Source organism: Spodoptera frugiperda, chromosome 30, assembly GCF_023101765.2.
Source record: "Spodoptera frugiperda isolate SF20-4 chromosome 30, AGI-APGP_CSIRO_Sfru_2.0, whole genome shotgun sequence".
NCBI classification, from domain to species: domain Eukaryota; kingdom Metazoa; phylum Arthropoda; class Insecta; order Lepidoptera; family Noctuidae; genus Spodoptera; species Spodoptera frugiperda.
In genome coordinates, this window is record NC_064241.1 from 10418975 (window position 1) to 10433513 (window position 14539).

General features: G+C 34.6%; 1 protein-coding gene across 1 annotated transcript in view; it reads left to right on the forward strand.

Moving 5' to 3' along the window:
• LOC118269550 (progestin and adipoQ receptor family member 4) overlaps window positions 1–14539 on the forward strand; it is a 93914-nt gene continuing 79375 nt past the window's right edge. Inside the window, exon 1 of the mRNA XM_035584691.2 lies at window positions 1–656. Coding sequence (XP_035440584.1) covers window positions 305–656 — 352 coding nt within the window. The 5' untranslated portion in view covers window positions 1–304. The remainder of the gene's footprint in view (window positions 657–14539) is intronic.

Genomic DNA, 14539 nt, shown 5'->3' on the forward strand with positions numbered 1-14539 from the left:
CGAGATGAGCAGCCGGGGTGTGCGGCGCGCCCGGCCAGTCGCGCGCGCTGCGCCCGCCCTCCGAGCCCACGACCCGCCGCGAGTCGCCGCGCCGCCGCGGCCCGCTCTTCCACCAGAGAATAACAGAAAACTGGCACCGCCGGCGTCCACGGACACCCCACGCTCCACACTAATGCTGTAACTGTGATATTTGTACAAAACTCCGCGCTCCGCCACTCAGCCGACGCTGGACCATGCGGGTACACAACGTGAGGAACGGATCCGTGCCCCAGCCTCCCGCGACACGCGCTGCCACGCTGCGGAGATGAGGGACGGTCAGAGTGTACCTGATACATGTACAAAAATGTTCGATATGTCAATTCAAGAAGTGAACGGGAAAGGACCTAAAAAGAGGAAAAAGTCGTTAGAGCGTATCTGTGATAATGAGGAGCGTGGGGCTGAAGTGGCCGGGGAGAGTGCGCCGGAGGAGAAGCGGGCCGGCGCCAGCAAGGGCGAGGAGTCGGGCGGCGTGCAGCTGCTGCACTGGCGGGACATGCCGCAGCACCTGCAGTTCAACCCGTACGTGCTCACCGGCTACCGCCCGCTGCAGAGCTGGGCCGGCTGCGTCGGCAGCCTCTTCTACTTCCACAACGAGACCATCAACATCCTCACGCATGGTAACGTACCGCCTCACTTATTTCCGCACCCTCACAATATACGCGAACATTGAATTCGCGCGCACCGCTAGTTTACTCTTGTTTCCCACATGAAACCGGTTACATAAAGACTTAGTCGTACAATACTTTCATGATTATACTTCGCCACGGTTACCAGGTTTTCTTTTAAAATTATCTGGTAAATTCTTATAACTTTTAATAGATATTTAAATATTTAATAACTTCCTGAAAGTGGTTAAAAAAGAAAAGCAATTGGAAAATTCTTTTTTATCTTTGACGAAATAAGAATAGGAATAAGTATAAAATATTTAGTAAGTGTTACTGAGTGGGTTAGAGGCAGATCGCGGATCGGCTGAGTGCAATCATAAATTGCGAACATTCCTGTATCCGCATACGTAGCGTAGCGTAGGCTACGTCGCGTCTCTCGTAGCAGCGGGCTACGGGCTACGGGGTTTCGTAGCAGAATTTATGTGCCATTTAGAAATACCAAACGGCTTAGTGAACAATGCACGCTGTAGTATCAGTATTTTAAAGGTGTATATTTATATTATAGACGTTGAAACTAAACAAAAGAGTTACACAATTTTCTAGATTGAAATTGAATAACTAGAATTGTTTAAATGACATCTAAAACTATTTCATTAAGTTTCAATGTCTAAAATGTAGGAACAAATTTATATTCAACTCACTTGCCGTAACCGATTCAATGGGATTCGACTTCAGAGTACCCCATAAACCCGGGCATTGTGAGCCGAAGCGATGCAGTTATCGCCGACGTCTTTTGTATCTAGACACCCCATGCATTGGCCTTGTAGTCATTAGGCACCCCTCGAAGCTTTTACTTTAGGCAAAGAGCTCTTTTTATTAGGGGGGGGGGGTGGATTTTTTCAAACTAAGCGTGAATATCAGTAATGTACTTGTACACATCCATGCATTTTATTATATAATAATAATACGTATTGTAAAATCTCAATAAAATCATTATGGACGGAATTGTATGATTTCCCAATTTATTATAGCGAGGTTATTTTACGGGATCTTTAGGAAATTGTATTAATCGGACATAAAGAAGTCAATCAATCTTAATAACACCATTGGGGAAGTAGTTAGAGAAGGAGAATGTGGCAAATGGAGAAAGGAGATTATGGCACATGTGGCTCTTATTGTTAATGATGACGATGAACATTGGTATAAAGGAAGTAAAAGTTTTATTTTGTTTATTTTAACTTATTTCCATTAACAACTAGCAAGGTACTTTCCTACATCACACCTTTCGATTGAAATGAAACAGGCAGTAATATATTTAAATATGTCTTTGTCTTATCTCTAATTAATGGGTCGACGTATAAAAATCACACAACCACGCTATTATAAAAGTTTGTTTCTTTGGATGTTTGTCCGTCAATCACGCTAAAACTACTGATCAAATTTCAACATTTCCAACAAAAGCTGAGTTGGGTGATAGTATATTTTTTATACCACAGGAACGCGGACAAAGCCGGTTGACAGAGGCTAGTAAAAGAACAAAACAAACCGATTAGATACCTTGGCTTACTACAAAGTAGATAATTGGCCGGCCTACCCAAGTTATTGACAACGGATTACATGATTAGCCAATAGAAACCCTATTTATAGGTAATCAGGGTATCATTTGGAAAATTACCTCACTTTTCTAATGTTTGCTCTAGTATTGAAATTACTGTTTGTGCATAGTTGGAGTAATTTACCTTTGTGTATGATTAAGTGGAGTGGCTCGGTGAGTCGGTATCATTAGGGGTGCATAGATAATGTACCTAAGTAGTAAAGTAGCGTAATGTTTCGTTGACAAGTCGGTCAGCAAGTCAAGCAAGGAGAATTAACAGATATTATTTTGGCTACTATACAATTATCATCATAATCTACAACGCTTGATATTCCACAGCTGGACTATGAGTCTGCTCTACATAAAAGGGATTGAACTCTTACCGCCGCACTCAGAGTCATTAAATGGTTACTTAAACACAGTCCTCACCGTAGCCTAGTCCTACAATTGTTTACGAATAAAATCGTCTCTGAGGAATACTTTAAGTACAGTTTGTTGTAGTACTAAAGCACAGGGGTGGCTATAACTTATAACATGCGATTAAATTAGTAGGATTTTATAAAAATTAGTAGGATTTTATAAATTGAATTTTCTCGTTGATACTTTGAGGTCTCAAACTTTAGGTTTGTGATTTAGCCTGTTTATGGATATGTAGTAGAAGTAGATATTGGGCCTTTCTTTTTCAATAATCTTTCTTTAATTATAAGTACATATTATTTGCTCGTTGAGTTATCAATGAATTTCTGCAATTTATATTTTACACCACTATGTGATTAATATCGAAATAGACTAAACTTGCTAAACAGTGAATTTAGGTCATGGGTTCAAATATACTGTATAATATATAGGATACAATTATACAAGGATACTTGGTATTAGATATTAGTTATGAATGTATACATAATTATAATAAGTATGTCTTAATGAAGAACACACCAATGCTCAGCTGTCGCCTGTCCTCGACCCATCACCTTCCCAGCACTGAAACATTGAATGCATTTACTTTCATAAACTGCATATCTTTGATGTTTTAACTCGTTTTTCTTTATGTATAGCAGTTAATGAGCTACTTGACTTTATAAAATGTTGCTTTCAAGGCAAATGTATGCTAGAGCCGCGCTGGAGCATTTATTTTTAAATTAAATGTTATTCAGGTTTCAGAATTTTGTTTGAACACGTCTCATCTTTACTGGGTTTTATTCCCCCTTAAGGAAATGCACACTTTGGTATTTATGTACAGATAATGAAATCACCTCTATCCATTGGTCTTTTAAAATTGATTTTAAGTAGTTATTATTCAAAGTGTTTAATTTCATATTCGGCTACTATTAGCAGTTCTAAAACTGCTGTAGTGAAAACAAATATGTTTTAAGAACGGTACATAACATAGATAAATATGAAATTGAAACCATTTTTTTTTAAGATTGACTACATAGCAACTTCGCTTTTGTATCCTGTTGAATTATGACGATGATAAAAAATATATTATTAAGGTCTTATTTTAATTAACAAAAAATACGGTTTACTCATATAAATTTTTGGAGAAAAGCTCTATTAGTTTCGAGTGCCAGATACTCTTACTTAGGTAAACCGTGATTTTTAGTTAATTTAGTATGTCTCACGATAGTCTTATTTGAAACTTACCTATATTAAAGGTATATTAACATTTATTATTAAACATAAAAAAATGCATCTATACAAATGAGTTTTGTTACATGCTAATAATTCCTTAAAGGTATATTAAACTTTATTATTAAACATAAACAATTGCATCTACAAATGAGCTTTGTTACATAATAATATGATAATCTAGATGTAGTTATCTACGTACGCAGTCTGATTGAGCGGTGGCTGCATGCGGTTTGCAAATAATGTCAGTTAGACGGCAAATGGATGGCTGTGGTCGGGGCCCGTCGCGCCCGAATGTACTCTGTCGAAGCTATGCACTAATAAACACAATGATCTCGCCATTTCTATGTAGGAACTGCTTGGGAACGTGACTTATTGTATTGTGGAGTTTCTTATTTGTTCTTCTTTATATGATTCTACTCTTTTGAAATCAAATAGAATCAGTATTGTCAAAGTCCACAATACTAATGATAGTTCTTAGATATTGTTTTCGATACAAACTCGTTACCGACTAAGGAATAGTGATCATAAAATGTCTCTGAGTGTGGCAGTAACACTGACAAAAGCGCTTACTTATTTTTGTTTTTTGTATATAACTTCGCTTCGTTGGTCAAATTGAAAATGTCGAGAGAAGCAATTCCTATTCAGTACAATTTTGTGCACGTTTGTGCAACGTGTTCCGAACGAACTCTACAGCAAAGATATATGGTTGGAAACCGTGTCAGTTGAATGACTTTTTGGAAAATAAAAAGAAGAGTCGAGAAAGTTAAGAAAAGTGAACCGGACAGGTCTCTGGGGCACTATTTTCTCAGACGTCGGCGAACTAAGGCCGTACAGCAAGCACGTATTACTTCTCTCATCGAATTTTCTACTTGAAAACTCCTTTCTTTTCCAATAAAATACAAGAAAAAGATTTACTCAGCTAAAGTTTTATATGTATTGTGCAATGTCACGCCTTTTATCCTCGAAAGGGTAGGCAGAGGTGCACATTATTGCACGTAATGGCACTACATAAACTTATTATAAATTGTTATTTTATTGTAATGCATTTCCTAATGAACAAAACATGTACTGTTGACAAACAGATTTCCGCATACTCAACTAATATAAGCATGCAAAATGCCCAATCATAACTTCATTGCTGCCAACCGCACGCACATGAATTGATTAGTCGAAACTAATTAACACGGACAGAACATTAATCTCGTTCTGTAGCTTTCATATTAACCGAAATTCATGTGTTTGTTGGATCGATTGTGTAATGAGTATGTTTGTAATTGACCCGGGTACCAGTCGCCGATGGAATCTTCAAAATTTTCAATGACTTAACTGTGAGATTCCTAAGGCGCCCGCCGAGGGCAGGAATTATGGCAAAACCTAATCCTAAAAGGATATGCTTTGTTCAGCAGCAGATGCATTCCTGTTTATGATGATGATAATGATCACGACTATCTCCCATGGGGTCTTAAAGTATCTGACTATTTATGACTGTTTATGAAACGATAAATCTTAGTTTTCAAAATGCAATAAATATCATACTAGGGACGTTAAATCTCAGTATTGTCGGTTTAATAGTCACTATCGGAACATTATTTGTCTGTGATTCTTGTTACGGAAAAAATGTGGTATTTTCTTGGTGACTTAAAGTATAGTTATTCAAAACATATGAGAACAACAAAAATATGATGTGGGAAACAAAACGAACGGCATTGGAATATGAAATATATTATATTTCCAGTTCATTCAGGGCAAATACAAGCGAGAAAACCGAACACAGATAATGTAACGTTATTATGTATTCAGAAAAGTATATATGAAGGTAAACATATAATTACATTAGTTTCTTTTATTTACTTATTTGTTTACATGCCCATTATTGTTTTGTGGTTTACGTGGACATTGTTGGCCAAGGTTGCCTACGGGTTGAGGATGTTTTGGACTAATTTGTTAGTTAATTGAGTATGAATGTCAAAATTTTAGAGGACGTGATTATCAAAATGTATTATTAAAACGAATGAGATTATTTTATATTCTTTATGGATTATAAAGATCTCTAAAAGTATAAAACCTTTTTGAATAATTATTATAATTAATACTAATAAAATACTGGCCAAATCTGGAGAAAAAAAAAATAGCCATACATTTTATAAAAAAAAAAAATATTTGGTTTTTATACATTTTATAGCTTTCATAGATTTCACATGCCATTTATTTTTTATATAGTAAAAAGTTCTTATTTGTTCTGTTTTATAGGTAGTACCTATATAAACTTTTTACACACATGATAATGGTTAAAATACTGGCCAAATTAGCCGAGAAGAATTAAGGAATAGCCATTAATTTTCTGAAAGAAAAAAAGGGTGTTTTTTTTTTATACATTTTATGACTTTTATTGATATCTCTGGCCAGATAGTTTATATTAAGAAAAAGTTCCTATTTGTGTTCTGTAATTTTAATAATATTTTGTTATGATTATTGTTATCTAGTTTTGATGCTATATACACAATTGTTAGAGTCGATTATACAATAATGTAATGCATTTAAAGCTGTAACATAAAATATAAAAGGTTCTTTAATTAATGTATTTTAATAAATTATTTTAAAAACAGTTGTGGGACTCAGCAGTGCTAATGCCTGATCCGGAGCTACCTAACGGGTTACCCGCTCCAGCTCTAAAACAAGAGAAGGAACAGGGTGGTTTTTAGTTAGTAAGAGACTGACACTCCGTCTCGAGTCGCCCAAGGCGAGAGAAAACATCAGATGATTCTCCTCTCAAAAAAAGGTATCTACTGTGAAAAATATCATCTATCCATGGAGGGCCATGCGATGGTATGTTATTACATTATGTTCTCAACAACTGATGTTAAAACTTTATCAGTTTACGCACAAACCAGAGAGGTGCGCGTTGAATTTAATTTTATAATGAAAATTAATCATTTAGGTATTAAGTTGCTTTAGGCCCAAAATTGGGTTGGCCAAGTTATCCCGAGGGTGTCGTCAACAGAATAGGTGTTCCTTACGAGGGATTCTGTATATTATATAGACATCAGTATTTTATTTACATCAACCTCAACAATATGAAGGGAGTTTGATTAGCAAAGCTTTACGTTTATGTACCTATATCTTATTTAATGTACAAACATAAGTAACTAAATTAATATTGTAATGACAATAATAAAAAATATTCTACCTATGTCTATTGTCTATATAGTAAATAGTATCTAACTAGCTTTGGAATTAGTATTAATGTTATCCTATTCATAAACTAGTAATGTTTTTTCTTGCCAATAAAATAATATTTTGGATTTTTTGTGTTCGTCCGAGAAATCATAGCATTTAAATCTAGTTTAATGCTTTAGTAAGTTTAAAATTAATATTGACTAAATTTATTATAAAAACATTAAGTAAGTAATCAAATAATAAGTTACGTTATTTTTAATAAACAATTAGCACTAAAACTCAAGTTATTTTCATCTTGAATCTCAACAGAATATTCAACGTCCGTTAAAAATGCAGGCCCATAGATTTACCTTCCAAATTGTTGGCCCGTCTACGATATTAGCGAGGTGGACGCGGATTGGCATCAGCCCAAATATTACACAATCACCATTTTGGGTGAAGGCTGTACGTTCACGCCCAAGCAGAAATAAAAGGAAATGTGTGTATTTTTTACTAACATAAGTCGTATAGGAAACTCGACACAGTTTCATTGAATGACTTTACCATAGATATACCCATAGACCTTCCATTTGAATTGTATATTTTCGGGAGCCAAGCCAGCAAAAGAAAGTGCTTGTCATATCCTCGCTTTCAAATAATAAAAAGAAAATCATTTATTTGTTAGATAATTGTATAATGCTTGGTGGATATCGCATTTCATCCTTTTTAATTACTTTTCCTCAGAAAGGAATAGATATATTTTTTTCACATTTTTCCTATGAACATTCTGATTTCAAAAAATGAAATCGCTCCGTTAAATGTTGGGAGTGCCAACTTACAAAAACAAACTGACCACAGACCACACAAAGCTATTTCTCTATTTATGTAAGCCCATCGATATGAAACCTTTGTGATATTCTGTTACTTATTAATTTGGCGTCAGCTTCCTCGTTGACCTGTACATCTACGTAAATATTCGCATAATCCCTTTCCCTTTGCATAATTTAAAAGCGGCCATAGACGTCCTTTGTTGACCCAGGGATATTCTAACCATTTTGAATGATTTAAAATACAATTGGTTTAGAATATAATTCCACAGTTGAGCTGTAAAAGGTCAGTGCGGTTGTATATTGACTTTCATTTAAATAATTTAACATCGTTGGTGTGCTTACAAATATAATAGTAATTGATCGGCTCGTGGCTCCGAGCCTGCATACCGGAGGCTATTCCTATTTCCCGAATAAAAGCTACAATTTCCTTTAGCATGTTTTCTGTTAAAGCCCAAAAATGTTTATCCATTATTTTTATTTTATAAGAAGTAACGAGCGAGCTACGGAGCTGTTTGTTGTTAAGTAATTGTGTCTGGGTTTTTCCTAACGGAACAAATAATCTTCTAATTAGCATAGAAAATGTTACGGAAAATTTCGCTGTTTATATTTGCGATAGTTGTGAAACTCTAAGTTGTTTCAATGACTTTGAAATTGAATGAAGTTTTGAGAGATTTACAAAGTTGTTTTTACACAGTGACCTATTTTGAATAATAATATTTTCATAAGATGTGTGAAGAAGATGACATTTAAAAAGTTTATAATTCAATATTGAGTGGCGAGGGTATAATGTTTATTCAGCCTTCAAAACTCGGTGGGTTTACTGCCATTAAGTAAACTCGTTGATTGCCTGATAGCGTGATAATAATTCTCGTTCGAGGGAAAAGAAACTACCTACTCGAGCTGAGGGCTATTTTTGCCACCAGTGACTTCATGGTCTAAATCATTATGAGTTAATACAGAATTACTATTTCCCAACAATGCTTTTATTATGTTGATAGCAAAAAGGGGTTATAGACATTTACAATCCAAATCGACACGAGCACAACTCAATCTAAAGAATACTTTTCCTGAGCCTAGTTTAATATTTTCATGCTTAACAATACGTTATAGAACTCGTTAAAATGTCTCATTTATTACATAAAACTTGAACCACGACTTTCTCTCGGGAGCTCTTCAAGAGTTTGAAAGGTGTAAATCCCACAAAGCCTCGCAAGCAGGACAAAGATATCTCGAGATTTTTCTTGTACTATGTGCGATAAGGCTGAATACATGCATATTGTATTAAACCTTTGCCTTTTACAATACGGAAAGTTGCAAACTTGTCCGAATGTCAAACTACTTTCGAATTTCGAATATAGTTATTTTTTAATGTTGTTTACGCCATACTAAGCGCTGTTTTGAAATATAACTTTATTTTGATTATTTTATACATTTTTTTATTGAAATCATAAATAGCTACATAAAAGCATGTGTATGTGTGCACATTTTGATAGCAAAACAATTATAAAATCGATTGATTGAATAACTAACAATGCGAAATCGTTGTATAATAGACCACTTATTGTTCGTGTGTTGATTTTCACAGAATTCAAGGAAATATTTATGTATTGTACTGTATTTAATATCGATATTGACGACGGAGCCGATAATACCTATGCAGCTATGGTTGAAATCATTACAATTGCTAACTCTTATGTGAGAAAGATTAGGTGAAAGGTCTTCAAGGTGAAAGGTGAAGGTGATGATGCCAAACGCATCCACAGCACATATCTGGTGGAAAAGCAGGCGAACTTCGATTTTAGACATCGATCGGTAGATTTTATAAACAAAACGCTTATGTATTACAATAGCTAATGTCCATTTACAGATCTTAATTGGATTTTTGCCAACTGCTTCAATTAAAAACTCGATATGAACATCGCGTTCGATGCTAACGTGGACACCGGAATTGAACCGTAATGCCGGAAATAAACCGGGGGAGCGCCGTAAGGACCGTTTAGCCGGTTATACGAAAGCTAATACGAGCCAAATACGTTCCGATAGCGCGCAGCTCCGACAGTTCGGGATTGTTAGTTTTTATGTTCGTTTTAATTAAAACTAGACCTAAACTGTGCCATTATACAGTTTAATTTCATACGCTTGATGACTTTAATATAAAATTATTGCATTAGTATGGAAATTAAGCATATCAGTTAGGTGTAATTAGCTATTTACAAATTAATGTCACTACCTAAAGTTTTCGTTCAAACAAATACAATTCTGGTGCCATGGCAAATTCAGTAAAAATGTTATAAATAAATAAATGATAAATTATATTTATTTTTGCAAGATCTTTAAAATAACTAGATGAGGCCGGCCGGTTGTCTAATACAACCTGTTTATAAGATTTAGCTAGCTAGTTAACTTATCCCGTAACCCTATTAAAATATTATGATGAAATATCCCACAAACTTCCGCGGCTCAAAATGAATCTTCTAAATGTAGTATGTTTGCGCTGCCGTACGGCCGACTCACGTCTGCAACATTAATAATTCACCAACACTCCCCAACAGGGCAAAGTTCACCAACTTTGGCACCAATACCCAAATCCATTAAACATATCCCTTGGAGTACAACGGATTGTGGATTCTGAATGTTGGTACACATTGTTTGTGTTGCCAACTGCCTAACTTGATTTCGGCATTTTCGGCTAATCTGTCTTTTGATTAATATTCGTGTTAGGTAGTAAGTGATAGATTATTTCGTGACTTGGTTTTAGTTATCTGAAATAATACCTCTAATACCTGATAAAGGTACCTATTACAGAGGTTTATTACCCGAAGCAGATTAAGTGTTTATTATTTATTACAAATGTAATAAAGATAATTTATAATAGGACAACAATGCCTTCCAAAAACACTTGTACCTATATACAATACTTACTGTACTTAGTAAACAAAACATAACGTCACGTCTTTTAATCCCCGAAGGGTGCACGTATAGGCATGTATAACGAAACATCATCCCATTAAACAGGGGGTAAGCCCATTGCCATATACTTACCGGGTACAATTCCAAAAATGTAAACAGGAATAATAAACATCGCTTGAAATTAATTCACGGCTCGCTGCAGCCTATTAACAAAATATTCAAACGTGGCATACACGAGTCGGTTACAATTTAATCATTGTATCCAATCATTCAATTAGTAATGAGGTTTGCATGATCAAAACGTTTTTGAATATGAGAACCTAATTCTACATTCTACATAATTGCCGCTCAAATATTTTAATTGAATGTTTTGAACATATCACACTCCTGTTCTACTTCAAACGAAAGGCTTTACAAAAAATCGAAAATGAAGACTTGATAATCATAATTGATAGTATTACCCAATATGCTTAGACGTTTCAGATATGATGGCGAAACGAGCAAAAATATGATTTTCTGAAACAATACAACTGTCCCTCTTAAATCCTACAATTCCACCTCACCTCTCCTTAAAAATAAAGGCACATATGCACTGACGGAATTGAATCGGTGCAAAGCCAGGCCAGTTTGCTAGTCCTTTATATTCCCTTTTCAATGAGAATTGCGTCTCGATCCCGTTGAATGGGCGCCTTTTATTAACGTAACGAATGTGACGAATTCTCGGCACCTATTTCGTTTTCATTTTCACACTTGCAACATTTTCATAAAGTACGTAATTGGACGGATTACTTTACGTACGTTTATTTTCGTCTGAAAAATTCCGGGAAATAGCGGTGATTATTCTCTTATTATGAACTTTTTGATAATTGACAGATTTAAAAACATGAATTTTGGTTTTAATTGTCGAATCATATGCCACGTTATAACAATAAAAATAGACCTTCAAGTGACTAATTAAATAGTAAAAAATAATGCTAGGATTTTAGAAAATATAATTTTTATGTTTTATTATTTTTATAATGTCCACTGCTGATAAAGGTCGCAGGGAGTCGCTGGATGCAGCTCGCTTCAAACCAACTAACTAACTAACTGGAAGTCATTAGGGGAGGCCTTATGTTTAGCAGTGGACTTCTTATGGCTGATTTGATGATGACGATGATATTTATGACTTTGAGAATACAGTATAGAATTAATATAAAGTCGTAAAAAGAATGAATTGCAGTTAAGACAAGATAATAGCAACAAAAAACAAAACATTCTATTTAAGTAGCATTTAGTTTTCAAGTGGAACGAATCAGTACATGTCTATTTCAAACTTTGATTGACGTTTACCTACATGCATTGTTAAGTAGAGAGAATTCAACGAAATGCCAACAGTAAATAGTTTATTTAGATAGTTGTCGACTTGTATCGTGTGTTTCGCTGTGGTAAACTATGGAACTTCCACTGAAATCTCTTACTTATTCATTCTCACTTGATGGAAATGTTGCATTTGTAATTACGTGGCTACAATCCTTTTAGTTTCTGACTTTGCTGAGTTTAGTATCACTGGGGTGAAAGACGAACCTATGGCAAACATTGGGTACAACTCCAATGCTTTTTTGAGGGCGAAAATCATCCAATGACTTCTCCCGTCTTGGGTAAGGTGAGAGTGAGTTTCACACTCTTACTGACTAAAAACCATCCCGTTCCTACTCCTGCTTTTCAAACTGGAGCTCCGGTAACCCGCTAGGCAATTTGCAGCTTCGGGTTTGCGCTAAATATTACTAAAAATAGAAAAAGAAAGTTTAAGACACTTTTACATGCACTTTCAATTCAATACATTTTCAATCATGTTACATACCAATATCTAAAGTTGATTGCTATTAAAAATAATTCATCTAAACATTAGAGGTACTTTTATCATAATATTTGTATTGGTACCAGTAAAATATCCTACAGTCGTTGCTATCTATTTTATTGCCACACGAATGCCATTAGAATATGAACTCAAATATTATTCACATTAGAGTATAAAATATAAAAGCATCTTTCTATAGGGACATTATTGAGAGTGCCTCTTATAATATATTTAAACACACTCGATCTTAACGAATGATTGTTACAACAAACGTTAAAGTTTTATATTTTCTTTTTGTTAACATTTTTCCTCTCAATTGTAAGGCTTTTACCGTAAAATACCGTGGCAGTACGCTACAGTAGACTACACTAGTATCAGTCAAAGTCAGTCTCTGTTTAGCTGAACATTAATCTCTTTTATTTATGATATTTCATCAGTTCGTTATATTTTATCTATCCATGTACAGTTTTATGTACACATACACTGATTTACTAAACAATTTTAGTAAGTATCGCCGCTAAAGTGTTTAATATAAAGTTCGCCATTTATATTGACACACTAGAAGTATAAACATAGGTAAGCATATATGTATAAGTACATATTCCTTTTTGTAATTCAGTAGCAGTATAATGTTACGAAAAATAAATGCAAAGACAAAACGACAACCACCAATCACAGAGACACTGCCGCCACAAAGACACTACAATTAAACCATTATGCCGCGTACCGCATAATATTCGATATAAATGTTAGTTGTAGAACAATAATGGCCACGTAGCAATGTTCTGCAATCGATATATTTGCACTAGTGTCGGAAACTATGGGAAATTGCAAGGCAATCACAATTATACGAAACACGTCCTGCGCGATACAAAACTTTCGCACAAAAGAAAATTGGCCTTCATGTATAGATAGGTAGCTATATTCTATATTCTATTGTATTGTTATTGCTTTTATATGCATGTATAGAATAATACTAGTACATATTCTGTACTTATAGATAAAAGGTAAAATAAATACAACGGTATACCTACTTTAAACATGTAGGTAGAGAAGTTAGGTAGAATTCAACTCACGTGAAATATTATTCCGTTGAATTTCATTAGGTACAGCTTTGATTTACTCGATAAACTCAGTTGTTAATAAATAAATTAATTATAAGTGTATAAAAAATATAACAAAAAATACCAGTATAATCATCATTCTCATTACACAATTAATAAATTACACCAAGAATTTTCCTACCCCACGACACGTAAAGCAAAATACCACCTGAATTTTATCCTCAATTTTGCGAAAAAGCCTTCACACAACAACTGAGGTAATTTGTTGAGTTTTTTTTAAGAAAATTACGTAAAATGTTGTCTATTTTCCTTGTAGCCAAATGAGATGACGCCAAGGATAAACGTTAGACAAATAACCGTAATCTTTCATTAAGACGGACTCGCACGAATTAAACGAACTCACGAACTTTGCAGTAGGTATTATAGTAATATTCTACCTGGCAAAACTTGGTGCAATCTCTGTTAATATTTACCTTTGTGTTGAAAAATTAATTTACTTTTTCCAAATTCCAACTTTCACGGAAACCACAATTTTTTCTAGACTCTACGAAACGTGGGGAGAAAAATAAATAAAGGTATTTCTGAAGAATACCCCTTTGAAGAATGTTTTATCTAGAGCTCCGTGGTTAGGTTATAACAAGGGTTTATTTCTGAAACCTTACATTAAATAAGATGATCTTTCCTTACCTATGTCACACATGCTGTTTTCTTTTTTTAGCTGTTAGGTTGCTGATGTCAATAGAGCAGCGGTGTTAAAATAAAGTTTCTAGCAATGCTCCAGAAAAATGTTAAAATAAATGTCTGTACTGGATTAACTAAAAATCATGGTTAGTGGGCTACTAACAGTATACTTAATGTACGTAACATTA